Source organism: Nematolebias whitei, chromosome 18, assembly GCF_014905685.2.
Source record: "Nematolebias whitei isolate Nwh7 chromosome 18, NemWhi1, whole genome shotgun sequence".
NCBI classification, from domain to species: domain Eukaryota; kingdom Metazoa; phylum Chordata; class Actinopteri; order Cyprinodontiformes; family Rivulidae; genus Nematolebias; species Nematolebias whitei.
This window is the reverse complement of record NC_056515.1, coordinates 38,880,160-38,894,049: the sequence shown is the minus strand read 5'-3', so window position 1 is coordinate 38,894,049 and position 13,890 is coordinate 38,880,160. Positions and strand designations below refer to the sequence as shown.

Sequence of the window (13,890 nt, the reverse complement as noted above, 5' to 3'; positions counted from 1 at the left end):
AGTAATGATTATAGAGGATTGTCTTTTCTGCTTGATTAATTCAAGAAAGAAAGTTCATCAGATGGCCCAGACTTATTCAGATCAATGAAAATAACAGTCTCTGTCCATCTGGTAGATTTGAGGTCATCTGGTTCACTACAGTTACGAGGAAAATGTTTAACTTTCTAAGATCTTAGCTCATTTCCTCGTGTTCTTTGTCCCTGATTTAAAAACATGACTTCACTGCTCTCAGATCTGGTTGAACACAAATTAAATCTGTTTTCAGTTTGTCTTTGTTCGTCTTTATTTGCAACAATGACTCTGTCTCAGACGTTGTTTTTCAGTTTCCTCCAAGGTTTTGCTGTGAAACCCCAGCAGTGTGAGCTCATCCTCATCAGTGAAATTCTTGCTGCGTTCCTCCACCCTCAAGTCCTCGTGATGACCCGAACGTTAGTCAGAGCAGCGGAGCCTCCTCTGGGGTCAGGGCGGGTCGGGTCGGGGGGAGTCTTTGCCTCTGGCGTTCACGTATCCGAGCGTCTTGTTCCTGAGAGGTGGTAGGTCGGGGTCTCGTCCTCAGTAATGTGGGCGTTGCTTCGGTCAGTTGTGATGAAGAAAGAGCTGAGTCAAGAGGCAAAGCTGTCTTCACTGGTCCCTCACCTGGTTTGGATCAGGTCTGAAAGAACCAGATCCTGGATCCAAGCTGCTGAAACTAGCTTCCTTCGTGGGGTGGGGGGGTCTCAGAGTAGAGCTGATGAGGAAGTTTGTCATCTGGATGCCTCCCTTTAGGTCTTCAGGGCACGTCCCACTGGGAAGAGACTGGGTCTGTCTCTCCTCTCTGGCCTGGGAACGCCACGGGTGCACCCCATGAGGAGCCGGAGGGGGGTCTCTGCGGGGAACGGGGGAGGTCTGGGATTTTCCTGGACCTGTTGCCTCTTTGACCCGACCCTGTGAAGTGTTAGAAGATGGAGTGCTTAGACTAAAATAACGTTCCTTTGAGCTTGAGAAAGGCGGAGGTGGACGATGTCCATGCTTCTGTGGTGTCTGTTAGCAAAATATCTCGTGAACCACTGGACAGTTACATTTTCCAGAAGGTCACCTCTACAACTCTTTGAATGTCGAGTCCATCAATAAAATCTGACCCTTCAGTTAATTTCATGTTTGACCTGAACGGCTGCACTTCTTGTCCTTCCTCAACTTTAATCTTTAAAGTCTGTTTGGAGGGCGGGCGGGCGACATGCATTCATTGGAGAAACACTGGACCTTTATTTTGAAAATCCCCCCTCCTGTTTCTGTTTTAATCTTCATATTTTTATGCTTGTGTGTGTGTGTGTGTGTGTGTGTGTGTGTGTGTGTGTGTGTGTCCTGGCTGGTTTTCTCTTCCCTTTCTTTTGTCTTTCAGCTCATCAGTCACCTCCTCTCTCCTCCTCCTCCTCCTCCTCCTCCTGCAGGCGCTCTGCAGTGTGCTGCCGGTCCTTGAGCTGGAGAGACACTCAGGCAACGCTCGAGACTTCAGCAGCAAACTTTGTTTTTGCTCTGGTCCCTTCAGGTGATGGAGTTCCTCACGGCGCGCACATCTCCGCTCCCGCTCTGCTTCTTCACGTTTCTTGGTGAGCGCTCCTCGGCGCCGCTCGTGCCAGCGCTTGTGCACGAGTGCACGGTTCGCTTGCGATGATTCAGTCTTACCGTTGCCTCTCTCTGGTTCCCCTCCAGCCACCGTGCACGCCCGCGGCCTGCTGCTGCCGGGCTCGTGCAGCTTCGAGTCCGACACCTGCGGCTACGCGTCGGACGCAGACTTCTCCAGCTGGACCCTGCACCAAGACGGTACTTTTTGATCCCTCAGGTCCGGGAAGGTTCGATGGGTTGTTGTGCCCCCCCCCCCCCCCCCACCACCACAGTCCATCTGCGTTGTGTCCAACATCTGTGAACATCTGGAGGCGGTGCAGCTGATGTGTGAATGAGCTGAAAGTTGTTTTTACGCAGCGCATGGAGGCTTCTCTTTCACACCGTTTGGTGCACAAGTTAAAAACGGCTTCATGGCCGGTACCAACATTAATGTAGAACCTGTCGGAACATCTGGGGTAAAAATGTCTCGTGGGTTCAGTTTATGCCTCAGGGTTTAATGTGCGTAACTTCTGTGTTTGATCAATGAGACTGATCAGCTGCGTGCGTCATCAATAATAGTTTCTTACTCTGCTGAAGTTCTGATGTAAACATTGGACCGGCCTGATTCAGAACCGGACAGACGGAAAAGTTCGTGTTTTACCTTTTCACTAAAGGAGAAACCCTCAAAGATCACATCCTGAAGTAATTAATTTAATAATGAGAAATATAATAAATAACCTGTCCACAGGTGTTCTGGTCCACCTGTCCTCAGGTGTTCTGGTCCACCTGTCCTCAGGTGTTCTGGTCCAACTGTCCTCAGGTGTTCTGGTCCAACTGTCCACAGGTGTTCTGGTCCACCTGTCCTCAGGTGTTCTGGTCCAACTGTCCTCAGGTGTTCTGGTCCAACTGTCCACAGGTGTTCTGGTCCAACTGTCCTCAGGTGTTCTGGTCCAACTGTCCTCAGGTGTTCTGGTCCAACTGTCCACAGGTGTTCTGGTCCAACTGTCCTCAGGTGTTCTGGTCCACCTGTCCTCGGGTGTTCTGTTCCAACTGTCCACGGGTGTTCTTGTCCAACTGTCCTCAGGTGTTCTGGTCCACCTGTCCTCAGGTGTTCTGGTCCAACTGTCCACAGGTGTTCTGGTCCAACTGTCCACATGTGTTCTTGTCCAACTGTCCTCAGGTGTTCTGGTCCAACTGTCCTCAGGTGTTCTGGTCCACCTGTCCTCAGGTGTTCTGTTCCAACTGTCCACGGGTGTTCTTGTCCAACTGTCCTCAGGTGTTCTGGTCCACCTGTCCTCAGGTGTTCTGTTCCAACTGTCCACAGGTGTTCTGGTCCAACTGTCCTCAGGTGTTCTGGTCCAACTGTCCACAGGTGTTCTGTTCCAACTGTCCACAGGTGTTCTGGTCCAACTATCCACAGGTGTTCTGGTCCAACTGTCCTCAGGCGTTCTGGTCCAACTGTCCACATGTGTTCTGGTCCAACTGTCCACAGGTGTTCTTGTCCAACTGTCCTCAGGAGTTCTGGTCCACCTGTCCTCAGGTGTTCTGGTCCACCTGTCCACATGTGTTCTGGTCCATCTGTCCTCAGGTGTTCTGGTCCACTCCTCCTGAACAATCTGCTCCAGCTTTCTCAGGTCTGAACGTTCCTTCTCCAGATGTTTCAGGTCCTTCCACAGATGTTCATCAGGATTTGGATCAGGACTCGGGTCGGGTCACTTCAGAACAGTCCATTGTTTGATAGTCTTGAGATTCATTGTACCCAGAACAGATTGAAGACCCCCCTGACCCAGATACAGAACTGAACCGAGCCTCCTCCATGTCTCACTGTAGGTACCGAGTTCTTCTGGGTCTGTGGACACAGAGCTGATGGGACGCATTGACTGAACCTCCAGTTTTGTCTCGTCTGTCCAGAGGACGTTGTCCAAGAAGCTTTTTATGATCTGGGTCTTCCATAAAGTCCACCAGGACTCAGAGAGACCGACGGGTCGTTCTGACCCTGAAGACCTTTGACCTTGGAGTTCACCTCTAATCTCTGGAAGTTCTGGACTTGCATTGTCCATCTCCTCCATTTGTCCTCAGTTGTCCTCTTGTGGACATGTCTAGGGAGGTCGTCTCCAGTCCTGTGGACCCTAAACGTCTCGGTGTGTTACACACCATGACACCAAACAGCCCTGTGACTACCTGACACCTGTGAACAGACTGAGGACATTGTTAGAGGCTCCACCCCTCGTTTCAAGGCCACTCTCTTTAGTTTTTATAGTAATTATTTTAACCCACAGATCTGAAGCCATGATTTATTCTTATTTTTGTCAGTTTCACGTTATTTCAACGACTTTTTGTGGGTTTTCTTTCTTTAACCGAAGAGTAAAAACAAATTAATCCACGTCTGTTTGTAATTTTCAGAATTAAAGTGAAGGCAACTTTTAAGAAAGTTAAACAGAAGCAGACATTCTCCGGTCGTGGCATCATCGTGCCTCCTCTGAGGAAAATGTCTCATTAACCTATTTTTTCCTTTACCACAACCTTTGCTCATGCGTGCCTCAAAAGTGCCGGGCTGCTGAAGCGTCCATCCAGTAACCACGTTCTCCTCCTCTGTTTCCACCCTCAGTTGCTGCAGCTCATTAAAAAAATTTAATTAAATGAAAAACAGCTCATCATTTTAGCTGACGTATTCTCGTCTCGCTCTGGTTTTGTAAAGCAGATGAAGCGACGTCTCGACGAACTCGTTTCTGCACGTTTTATTTGGTGAAACGAGTGTTTGAGTACCGGGACGTTCCTGAGCCGCAGAGCTTTTTACAAGAATTAAAAATAAATAAACGATAAACCACGAAACGAGAGCTGAAAAGACCCCGGAGCGCTTCTTCAGTTCGTCCTGGAGCTTCAGTTGTTTTCGCCCAGAGAGCAAACTCCCACAAGGTTTGGAGATCGTTTTACGCCGGATGCTCTTCCTGACACGGCTTGGAGCTATCGCGACCCGGGAACACATTTAGAGTATTTTATTTAAACGTATTAAATCAGCTAATGTCTTTTTTTCTCCACTGTTTGTCCAACAACATCAGAAACACTGAGGCTAAAGAAGGAAAAACAACTCTTCATTCTGAATCTTTCTTGTCCCTCATTGTGGAGCGACATGTGAACATGTAACGTGAAAGACAAGTGAGGTACCGACTTCCCTTTTGGCCTGTGGCTGCATCGTGGCGTAATAAATCACGCCAAAATCAATAATGGCTACCGTATAGATATGTAAACCAGCCATCTGGATTGTTTTCTGGGTTTTATATTGCTTTTATAGTTTCCTCAAACGATTGTGGTGGCTGAAGATCAAGCAACGGTTGACAAGATGGTGCTTCAAAAACCGATAGTTTTCTGCTTTAGTCTCATTGAAGTCTGAATGTTTGTGAGCAGCAAGCTGCGCACGGTTTCAGTGGCCAGTTTTTTAAAACGGTCTTTTTTTTATCATTAACATGGTTTACAAAACCATATTCTAGGCGTTGTGGGTTGTTTCATACCTTGAATCGTGTACCTGTCTGGGCTTCGCCCCCGCGGTTCTGGTTTCTTCCACTAGATCTGAAGATTTGGACCAGTTTTTTGATAACTGTGGCTTTAGACCTGTGGACTCGGATGTTTTCAGTGAGAGAAGTTCTCCTGTGTTTAGTTCTTGAGACGGGTTCAGCAGCAACTCTACAGGACAAAATATGTCGAGACTCCCTCAGGACTTGTTCACCAACGGTCACAAACATCTTTAATATCCAGAAAGTTGTGTTTTATTTTGATCAGACTGCATCTGTCACTCATTTAGGACTTGGCTACCAATAAGACATGGAGAGAAGCCACAACGTTTCTTGGGAGAACGTCTTTGTTGTCCTTGATCTCATCAGTTGGAGATGTTGTAGGGTCCTTTTACGTTTACAGATGCGATTTGTAAAAATGGCTTTTCTGATCACAGTTTTTCACCCCGATGTCTCCGTCACACCGTTCTCCTTCAGGACACTTTGTTGCTGTGGAAGCAGCCGCCAGCGATGACCTGGAGGGCAGCTCAGGTTCGGGTCTAGAACCGCAGAGAGAAGTTACAGGACTCCTGCTGAGTCCGTCTCTGGAGCTCGACGACTGGAGCTGCCTGAGGCTCGTCTATCAGATTGCGGAGTCCGGACGCCTGGAGGTCCTGAGGCGCACCGAAGGTCGGAGCTTCGACGAGCCGCTGTGGAGCAGCGAGGCGCCGTCCGACAGCTGGGTCATCGCCAGCGTGGACCTGCAGAACAGCACCGAGCCTTACAGGGTAAACCAACCTTTAAATGTCACTCCGTCTTGGGCTTTAAGGGGACCAGTACTCACTGGTGAGTCACTTTGGGGATCAGGTGATGCATGAGGAACAATGGGCGGGAGTTTTCTAATCTGTGCCACAGCCGTGTGTATAATGCATGTCAATCAGTGGTACATGGAGGATCATTACTGAGAGTAAACAGGAAGTCTGTTGGTTTTAAATTGACCAAACAGGATGTCGTCATCTGTTGTCGTTGGCTCCGCCTGTTGAGCGAACTTTATTCATTCAACCTTTATTTATACAGATAAGTCTCATGGAGCCTCGAAGACTCATTTACAAGTGAGATCTGTTTGGACAGACAAAACGTTATGAAAATTACAACATATATAAGATTTGGAGGCAAAAAAAACAAGTCCTGTCTCACATAATCCTGGGACGCTTGTCGTTGGACCTAAAGGGACTTTTCGTACCCTGTATCATACGGGCGCCTAAAGGTCGTGAAACCGTGTAATTTCACAACAAAATGTGATTTTCTTTAACACTAGAAGTCCCAGAGAAGGGTCATTTAACATTTCTACCTTTGGAACCCAGAGACGGGTCGAGTGACCTGAAGGATTTTAGCTAACATCCTATAATGAGCTGTTAACAGGCGCTTTTGTTTTGTAAATAAGGCCATTACTGGTGCACCACAGGAGGGGGCACGCTTAACTCCCAACTAACTGTTTTCCATTGAGTTTAGCCATTTAGTTTCTAGTTAGTTATATTCAGTTTATTGTATTTTATAATATTAAGATTTTTTATATATATATTGGTGGCACGTTGTTGCACATTTTGAACAAATTGAAGTCGATTTACCGTTTATTTTTCAATTGGTTTGGCTCATTTCTTGAAACCGAGATGACATTCTCAAAACACCATGTGAAACACAACTCAAGAGACTTTGCATTTTGAGGTTACTGACAATTAGTATGAAACACATATTTTGTTTTGATATATATAGTATTTAGCTTAGTTTTGAGCAAAAAAGCACAGACCATAAGCAACTGTGTGTAAGTCAAGAGGACTAAAACTTCAGCATGAGAAATATAAAAAACAACAACCGTTATTTGTTTCCATGCTTTTTATTTTTGTCATAAAAATACAAGGGATAAAACAATTCTACACATATTTACACTATGCTCTAGTGGGGGGGCTGCGTGTGTGTGAGTGGCATGTCCTCCTTGTGTGACTGGCATTTCAGCACTCACTCAGCAGTCCATCTGCACTGTCGAAACATACCTGGCACTGCCAGGGTATGTCCCTGGTACATTTGCCACATGTGTATTTGTAGCAGTTGACGCATCTCACAGTTGCACAATTGTTCGTGCATCGATGTTTGATCTGACACTTTGCCCTTTTGCCAGGGCTGGGTGTGGAAGGTTGTTGCTGAAGCAGTTTCTCCTTGCGTGCCTTCTTCTCACAATTAATTTGGTTATTTTTTTCTAAACTGTCATTTTGAACCCACTTCTCTTTTTTCTGAAAGAAAAACATTACTAAAATCTTTTAGAAAAACTTTTGCATATATCTTGAAACAGATTGTATGTTTTGCAAACTTTTGTTTTGTTTTGTTCATTTGGCAAAATGACCTGGATAATGCATCTCTCCCAAAACACTTCATGTATGCTTCAAAACAAAATATGTGTTTCATACAAATTGTCAGTAACCTCAAAATGCAAAGTCTCTTGAGTTGTGTTTCACATGGTGTTTTGAGAATGTCATCTCGGTTTCAAGAAATGAGCCAAACCAATTGAAAAATAAACGGTAAATCGACTTCAATTTGTTCAAAATGTGCACCAACGTGCCACCAAGAGATATAAGTTCAAAATATAACCAGTTGATTTCGCATCTGTTTGGAGTATTAGACGGACGTTTGTGTGAGTTCAGCTTATATCTCCCCTGCTGATTCCTAAGGCAATGGCCACATTTACAAATGAAAGGATGCTAATTGGAGCCATCAGAGTTGTCCGGTTTGGAGCACTACTTTGACTAAGGCTGCGCTTTTTTGCGCAAGTGAACCTGGCTTCTAAATCCCCCGAGTGGTGGCGCAGAGGTTAGAGAGGTGGGCTTGTGATCCGAAGATCGCCGGTTCACGCCCCGGCCCCGACAACATCAAAATTGTGGGTGGGGTAGGTGAAACACCCACACTTGCCCCCACCCTCATTCGCCCCACTCTGGGCCCATGAGCAAGGCCCTTAACCCCCACCATGTACTCCCTAAACAGGTCTCTCTTGAAAATGAGTTCTCGTGGCTCAATGAGACTAACCTGTATAAATAAAGGCTAAAAAAAAAAAAAAAATCCCCCGCTCCCTGGATTGGACATTGGAATGCAGTCTGGTGAGGTGGGTGTGTCTGAGTTACTTGTGTGCATATTTAAAACAAATGGCAGTTAATGGCCCGCAAATTGTTGAGGAGAAGGAGGGGGTTTGTCCTCAGGATCTTGAAAATCTAGTCACTCTAGTGCTAAGGGTCTTTTGACCCTTTTTCAGGACTTTTGGGGGGAGGTCGAAATTCCTGGGACTTCTAGTGTTAAGAGAGATCCAGTTTTGTTAACAGAAAAATGTCTAGGAGTTACGCAGCTGGTTGAGTTTGAAAACAGAGTCTTCTACCCGGCGACCACTTTGTGAATTAATGAACGAATAAAATTTGCAGCTAAAGTTGAAAACGCAGATATGGGTTAGCGCTGCACGCACCTGTCTAAAATTAGCCCAATACGAAGTGCTTGCATGATAATATAAACAGCGGCGGGGCGTGTTTATGTTACGAAGAGCGGACTCGGACAGGATCGGGACCAGCGTGCTGACGGGCCAGAGCGGCTCCATGTGTGGGCCCCTCGGCGTATAAACACTTGAGCCGAGACAAGGGAGCAGAAATAAAGCGTAAGTGGGGGGAGAGCTAAAAGCAGCCGCCTCTTCATCTCACTCAACACATCAGATAAATAAATCCACTTTTCACAGCTTGAAAACATGTTTGTGTTTCTTCCAACCAGCTGCTGAACACGAAGAGCTGCGCTCGACCTCCTGACCTTTCATTCCTGTTACATGTGTCGTTGATTAGATCGTCGTCGAAGGGAGACCTGGGCTGAGCGCGGGGAGCAGCGTGGCCATCTTTGAGATCCACATCAGCCCTGGATACTGCCTGGGTCAGTGACTTCATAAATATCTCGTCTTAAGACGACAAAAACATTGTCGGAGTCTTAATGGAGACCATCTGCTCTGACGCGCAAGCTCACACAGACTGCAGAGTAAAAACAAGGTCCAGACTCGTTCAGGTCTCAGGTTTTACATTTCTGGTTCAAGTCTTGGTATTAGATAATAAAAGCTGAAATGAACGACAGAATAAATACCTCTAAATCATTTAAAAACTAATAAAAGGTGAAGAAAGGAGAAATATTCTGTGGTTCCTGCCACAAGATTTCAAAGGTTCAGGATCAGTCGGAGCTGCTGATCCTCATCGGGTGGGCCGCCTCTATTTGAAGCCTACAACGCCAAGATGGAAAGACATCAGCAATGACCCCAGAGGAGCAGCTGTTCCTGCCCATTAATCTGGGAAGGGTCAAAGGTCATTAGCAGAGAGCGATTTTTCAAATTTGGAAAATATTTAAGAGAGTTGACAGTCTTCACAGGAGTGGCAACAGATTCACCCCGAATGGCAGACTGTACAATGAGCTCCATCTTAGACTCTGCAGGCCTCAGTAGGTCAAAGGTCAAACATGATGCAGGACAAATATCTTCTCTCTAAAACCATCAAGGAAGCACGCGTCAAGTTTTAAAGTCTCTTATAGAAACTCAAGACTTCTGGAACGATGTCTTTTGACTGAATAGACCAGACAGGAAGTCTTTACCCAGAGTGCACTGCAGCAAAGGGCTGCTCCCAGCTGTGAGTACGGTGGTGGAGAGCTGATGGTTTGGGCTCCTGTCCGTCCTGTCAGTAGACCAGGAGCTCCTCTGGAGACCAAAGGGTTCTGGAGTCCAACAGCTGAAGCTTGGACCAAACTGGGTCCAACAGAACCATGATCCAAACCCAGCAGCGACCAGCTGAACCAAGGTCCAGTCAGAGTCCAGAACCTCAACCTGACTGAAACATGGTGACTGGACCATCAGAGAGCTGAGCAGAAACCAACGATGGAAAGAAGAGTGGTCCAAAATGATTCCACAAAATGTTTGCACCATTACAGTATTTATTAATCTGGGTCAGATTATAATCTGGCCGTGCTTTGTACGGCCTGTCGGTGCTGATTCTTCTCTGTGACCGCAGCGTGTGACTTTGAGGACCCTCACCTGTGTGGATACAGCAACCTGTGGAACGTCAACGTGAACTGGTACGTCGGAGGAGGGGGGGTCCATCTGCTCCACAACCACATGCCCACCGACCACACGTACCAGAACAAGACCGGTGAGTCAGAGTTCTACTGCACAGGCAGGGTTTTAAATGGGGGGGTCCACATTGAAATAAACTATAACACAATTTATAATCCCATATTTATCAGATCATAAAAAAAAAAAGAATTCCTCTTATTAACTTTTATCTTTTTACCTCTATCCCTGTACTTTAGATTTTTAAATTCGCTGCTCATGTCCGGGTCAGTAAAAGCAAAGATGAAGTAAGACTAGTTTGAGTTTAAAAAAATAAAGTAGTTATAAAAACTTTATTTGAAAACATCTTCCATGTCCGACCATCAAGTAACACGAGACAGTTTGACCGAAAACAAGTCCTGATTTTCAGGAACCGGATCTGGAGGGTCCGCTGGTCTGAAGGCTCCTCACAAAACTCCAGACGGACTTTTTTTTAAACTAGCAAAAAATAATAATTTTGGGCAAACTAATCTGGAAATTTTTCCTTTTTTTAATTCAAAAATTGCCATAAAATAAATATTTTGTTGGATTTTTTAAAATTAAAATGTAGAGGTTTTTTTAATTTTTATTTTTTTAATAAAAAGAGGTCAAATAAAAAAAACAACAACCATTAAATTTGTTGGGGTTTTTTTTTCTGGCTAAGAAAGCTCTAAAAGACGAGTTTATTGCAGAAGAAAACATTTAGAAATATAATTTTTAAGCTTCTACGTAAGGTGGTCGACGTAGTCACACAAATCGTCATAAAGTCAATTAAACGTCCGGGGGTTAAAATGTTTATTAAACATTAATTCTCCGAATGAATTTCAGACTGAGGCCAGACATGATGTCATCGTGGACGTTTTGTTTTGCAGTTTCTCTGTAAGAGGCTGAAAAACAAACTTCAAAAAGCGAAGCCGTGCTTTTATTTTTAGGTCATTGTGGCTTTAAGTGTGTAAACGTGTAATCAGGAGCATCTCCAGGTCGGAGGCGTGTAATTTAAACGGTTAGATGGAACCACGGCGGCCCGTGAAGCTCTGAGGTTCTGCTGCTCCTCAGGTCACTTCATGTACGTGGACTCCAGCTACACGAAGACCTTCACAGAGGTGGCCAAGCTCGTGTCCCCCATGACGACGGCGCCCATGTCCGGGTGCCTGAGCTTCCAGTACCAACGCAGCGAGGACAGAGGAAACCTGTTCTCCGTTTACACCCGGGACCGCCTGGGCCAGTACCAGGAGCTGTGGAGGGCGGGGTCAGAGAGCCAGGAGGACTGGAGCACCTCCCTTGGAGAATGGATACCTGTGCAGGTGGACCTGAAGGCGCCGTACTCCGTGCAGGTCAGCAGAGCTCCAGTGATTACTTAAGTCTTGATGCCGACAGCTCAGTTAACGGGTTTTTGTTTCTGCGCGGCCCTTCAGGTGGTCTTTGAGGTGGCCTTTAACAGTCCGAGAGGCGGCCATGTTGCCCTGGACGACCTGGCGTTTTCTCCGGAGTTCTGCAGCGGAGACGCAGGTGAGCCGCAGACTCGTTTCATGTCGAGCACCGTCCTGTGCGTCGGACGAACCTCAACATCTCCATCCTCCCGCTTGGCTTCCGCAGAGCCGACCTTTGACCCCTCCGTCGCCGACTGCGACTTCGAGTCCGGCCTCTGCCAGTACTCCCAGGACCGGACCGTCGGGTCGTCGTGGAGGAGAGTTTCCGTGAAGCCGAACCTTTTCAGGAACGGAGACCACACCACCGGCGCAGGTGGGAGGAGGTCGCTCAACGACCAACGCTTTTCTCTTATGAATTATTCTTAGAACAAACAATAATTTCAGTTTATTTGTTTTTCTACACTTCTGTAAACAAAGAAAACGGAATAACTGAATGAAAAGTATCAAAAAAACGACACGTTTATGGCTCTAACTGTTCAGAAGGATGTTCTTGCGCTTTAACTCGGGGGTGTCCAAACTGTTTCTGGTCGACACTGAGGGGCCACAGAAATCTGAATCTCTAATAATAATAATAATATATTTTATATCCTGACGCTACCACAGCCCTCTGTGTGGAGCTGGGGGCTGCCATCTGGGTGCTGGGGAGGGGGCTTGCTCAGGGTGGGCCAGGTGAGGGTGGAGGTGGGTGTTTCATCTTTCCCACCCACATTTTGATGTTGGTGATACGGGGAGTTGAACCGTTGACCTTCCAATCACAGGCCCACCTTCTGTAACCTCTGCGCCACCACTCCCCCAACCTAAAAACTGTATATGTAAGAAAGAGTCCAAGTTAAATTAGCAGACGTCAACATCTGCATCAACCTCTTGAACCTTCAGGATGAAACCAAACGTTTCTTCAACTTGGCCGCACACCATCATTCCAGGGGCCTCAAATGGCCCGCGGGCCGCACTTTGGACACCCCTGCTGTAAGGTTTTATGAGGTTTTAAAGTTGAAGACCAAGAAGAAGCTCTGAACTGGAGGGAGGCTGCTCTGACGCTGTAAATCAGATTCCTTCTGTTCGTGAAGACCGGAGGTTTGTTTTTATTGCAGCTTCTGCTCCGACGTGAGAGCGCCTGGGTGAGTGGCCCACAGGACGTCTCAGGGAAACCCTTTCACCTCCGTCTGTCCAAACGGCTGATATTTATCAGATGTTTTGGACTTTTTAAGCCCCTCATAATCATGGCGCCTCTTTTCTTATTCAGCAGAACTTTTCAAACCCGCTAACAGAACGGGTTTTATGTGACGTAGCAGCTTTAAAACCTGCAGGACACAGATGTGGGGAGCTGAAGGAAAATGGGAACAGAGCCTCACATGGAAACTCTAAAGCTGCCTTCTCCCTCCAGGATCCTTCCTGCTGGCTCACTCGGGCCTGGACCCACGCTCCGGATACGTTAACCGTGTGATGAGTCCGGTTCTGCCCGGGAACACGAGGTTCTGCCTGAGGTTTTACTTCTCCCTGAGAGGTGAGCTGCATCTAAAAACTGTCCTGAGGAGCGCCCTTTGGCTTCCTCGAGGCGCGAATCACCTCAGCGTGGCGGTTCTTGACCCCGGCAGGTTTCAACCACACGGAGCAGGCCTTGGTGGTCTATCTGCAGCAGCAGCAGGGCGGCCGGCAGGAGAAGATCTGGACCCAGGCCGAGAGGTCCCGAGGAATCTGGATCGCAGCGGACGTCACCTTCCAGACGACTCAACCTGCCAAGGTGAGAGCAACGATGATAATAACTGAGAAGGTGGTGGGGGGGGGGGGGGTCCTCCTCCACTCTGCACGTACACAGACAGGCAGAGAGCTGCGCCCAGATTGACAGTTTATTGTAAAGAAGGAGATAACCAGATATCTTGCTTGAGCATTTGTGCCGTTGCCTTAACTGCAGTATAGATTGTCTTGTGTTCAGAGAATGTGTGAGCAGTGCAGCGTAGAGGAACCATTGGGTGCAGCCTGTGAAACTGTCTGGGACCAGCTGACGGGCAGGGCCGTAAAGTGTGTGTGTGGTCAGTGGCCTCCTGGCCCCCCCTGTTCCAGTGCAACTCACAATGGCCTAGCATAAAGCAATATCTAAAAAAGTTAAGTCTGGTACTCTGGATGTTCAAAAAACAACAAAAAAATGTAGAAACGTTTCGTCTCTCATCCTGAGGACTTCCTCAGTCTGAGGTGCTGTATTCAGCTCAGTCTCTTAAATAGCACCTTCTCAGAGTGGATCAACCAGTTT

At 47.0% G+C, this 13,890-nt stretch overlaps 1 protein-coding gene across 1 annotated transcript in view; it reads left to right on the top strand.

Moving 5' to 3' along the window:
- Window positions 1–1,442: 1,442 nt before the first annotated feature.
- Window positions 1,443–13,890, top strand: part of LOC119425159 (MAM domain-containing protein 2) — a 17,681-nt gene continuing 5,233 nt past the window's right edge. Inside the window, exons 1-10 of the mRNA XM_037692696.1 lie at window positions 1,443–1,586; window positions 1,690–1,800; window positions 5,568–5,857; window positions 8,936–9,020; window positions 10,136–10,273; window positions 11,269–11,546; window positions 11,628–11,721; window positions 11,809–11,955; window positions 13,027–13,146; window positions 13,238–13,383. Coding sequence (XP_037548624.1) covers window positions 1,529–1,586; window positions 1,690–1,800; window positions 5,568–5,857; window positions 8,936–9,020; window positions 10,136–10,273; window positions 11,269–11,546; window positions 11,628–11,721; window positions 11,809–11,955; window positions 13,027–13,146; window positions 13,238–13,383 — 1,467 coding nt within the window. The 5' untranslated portion in view covers window positions 1,443–1,528. The remainder of the gene's footprint in view (window positions 1,587–1,689; window positions 1,801–5,567; window positions 5,858–8,935; window positions 9,021–10,135; window positions 10,274–11,268; window positions 11,547–11,627; window positions 11,722–11,808; window positions 11,956–13,026; window positions 13,147–13,237; window positions 13,384–13,890) is intronic.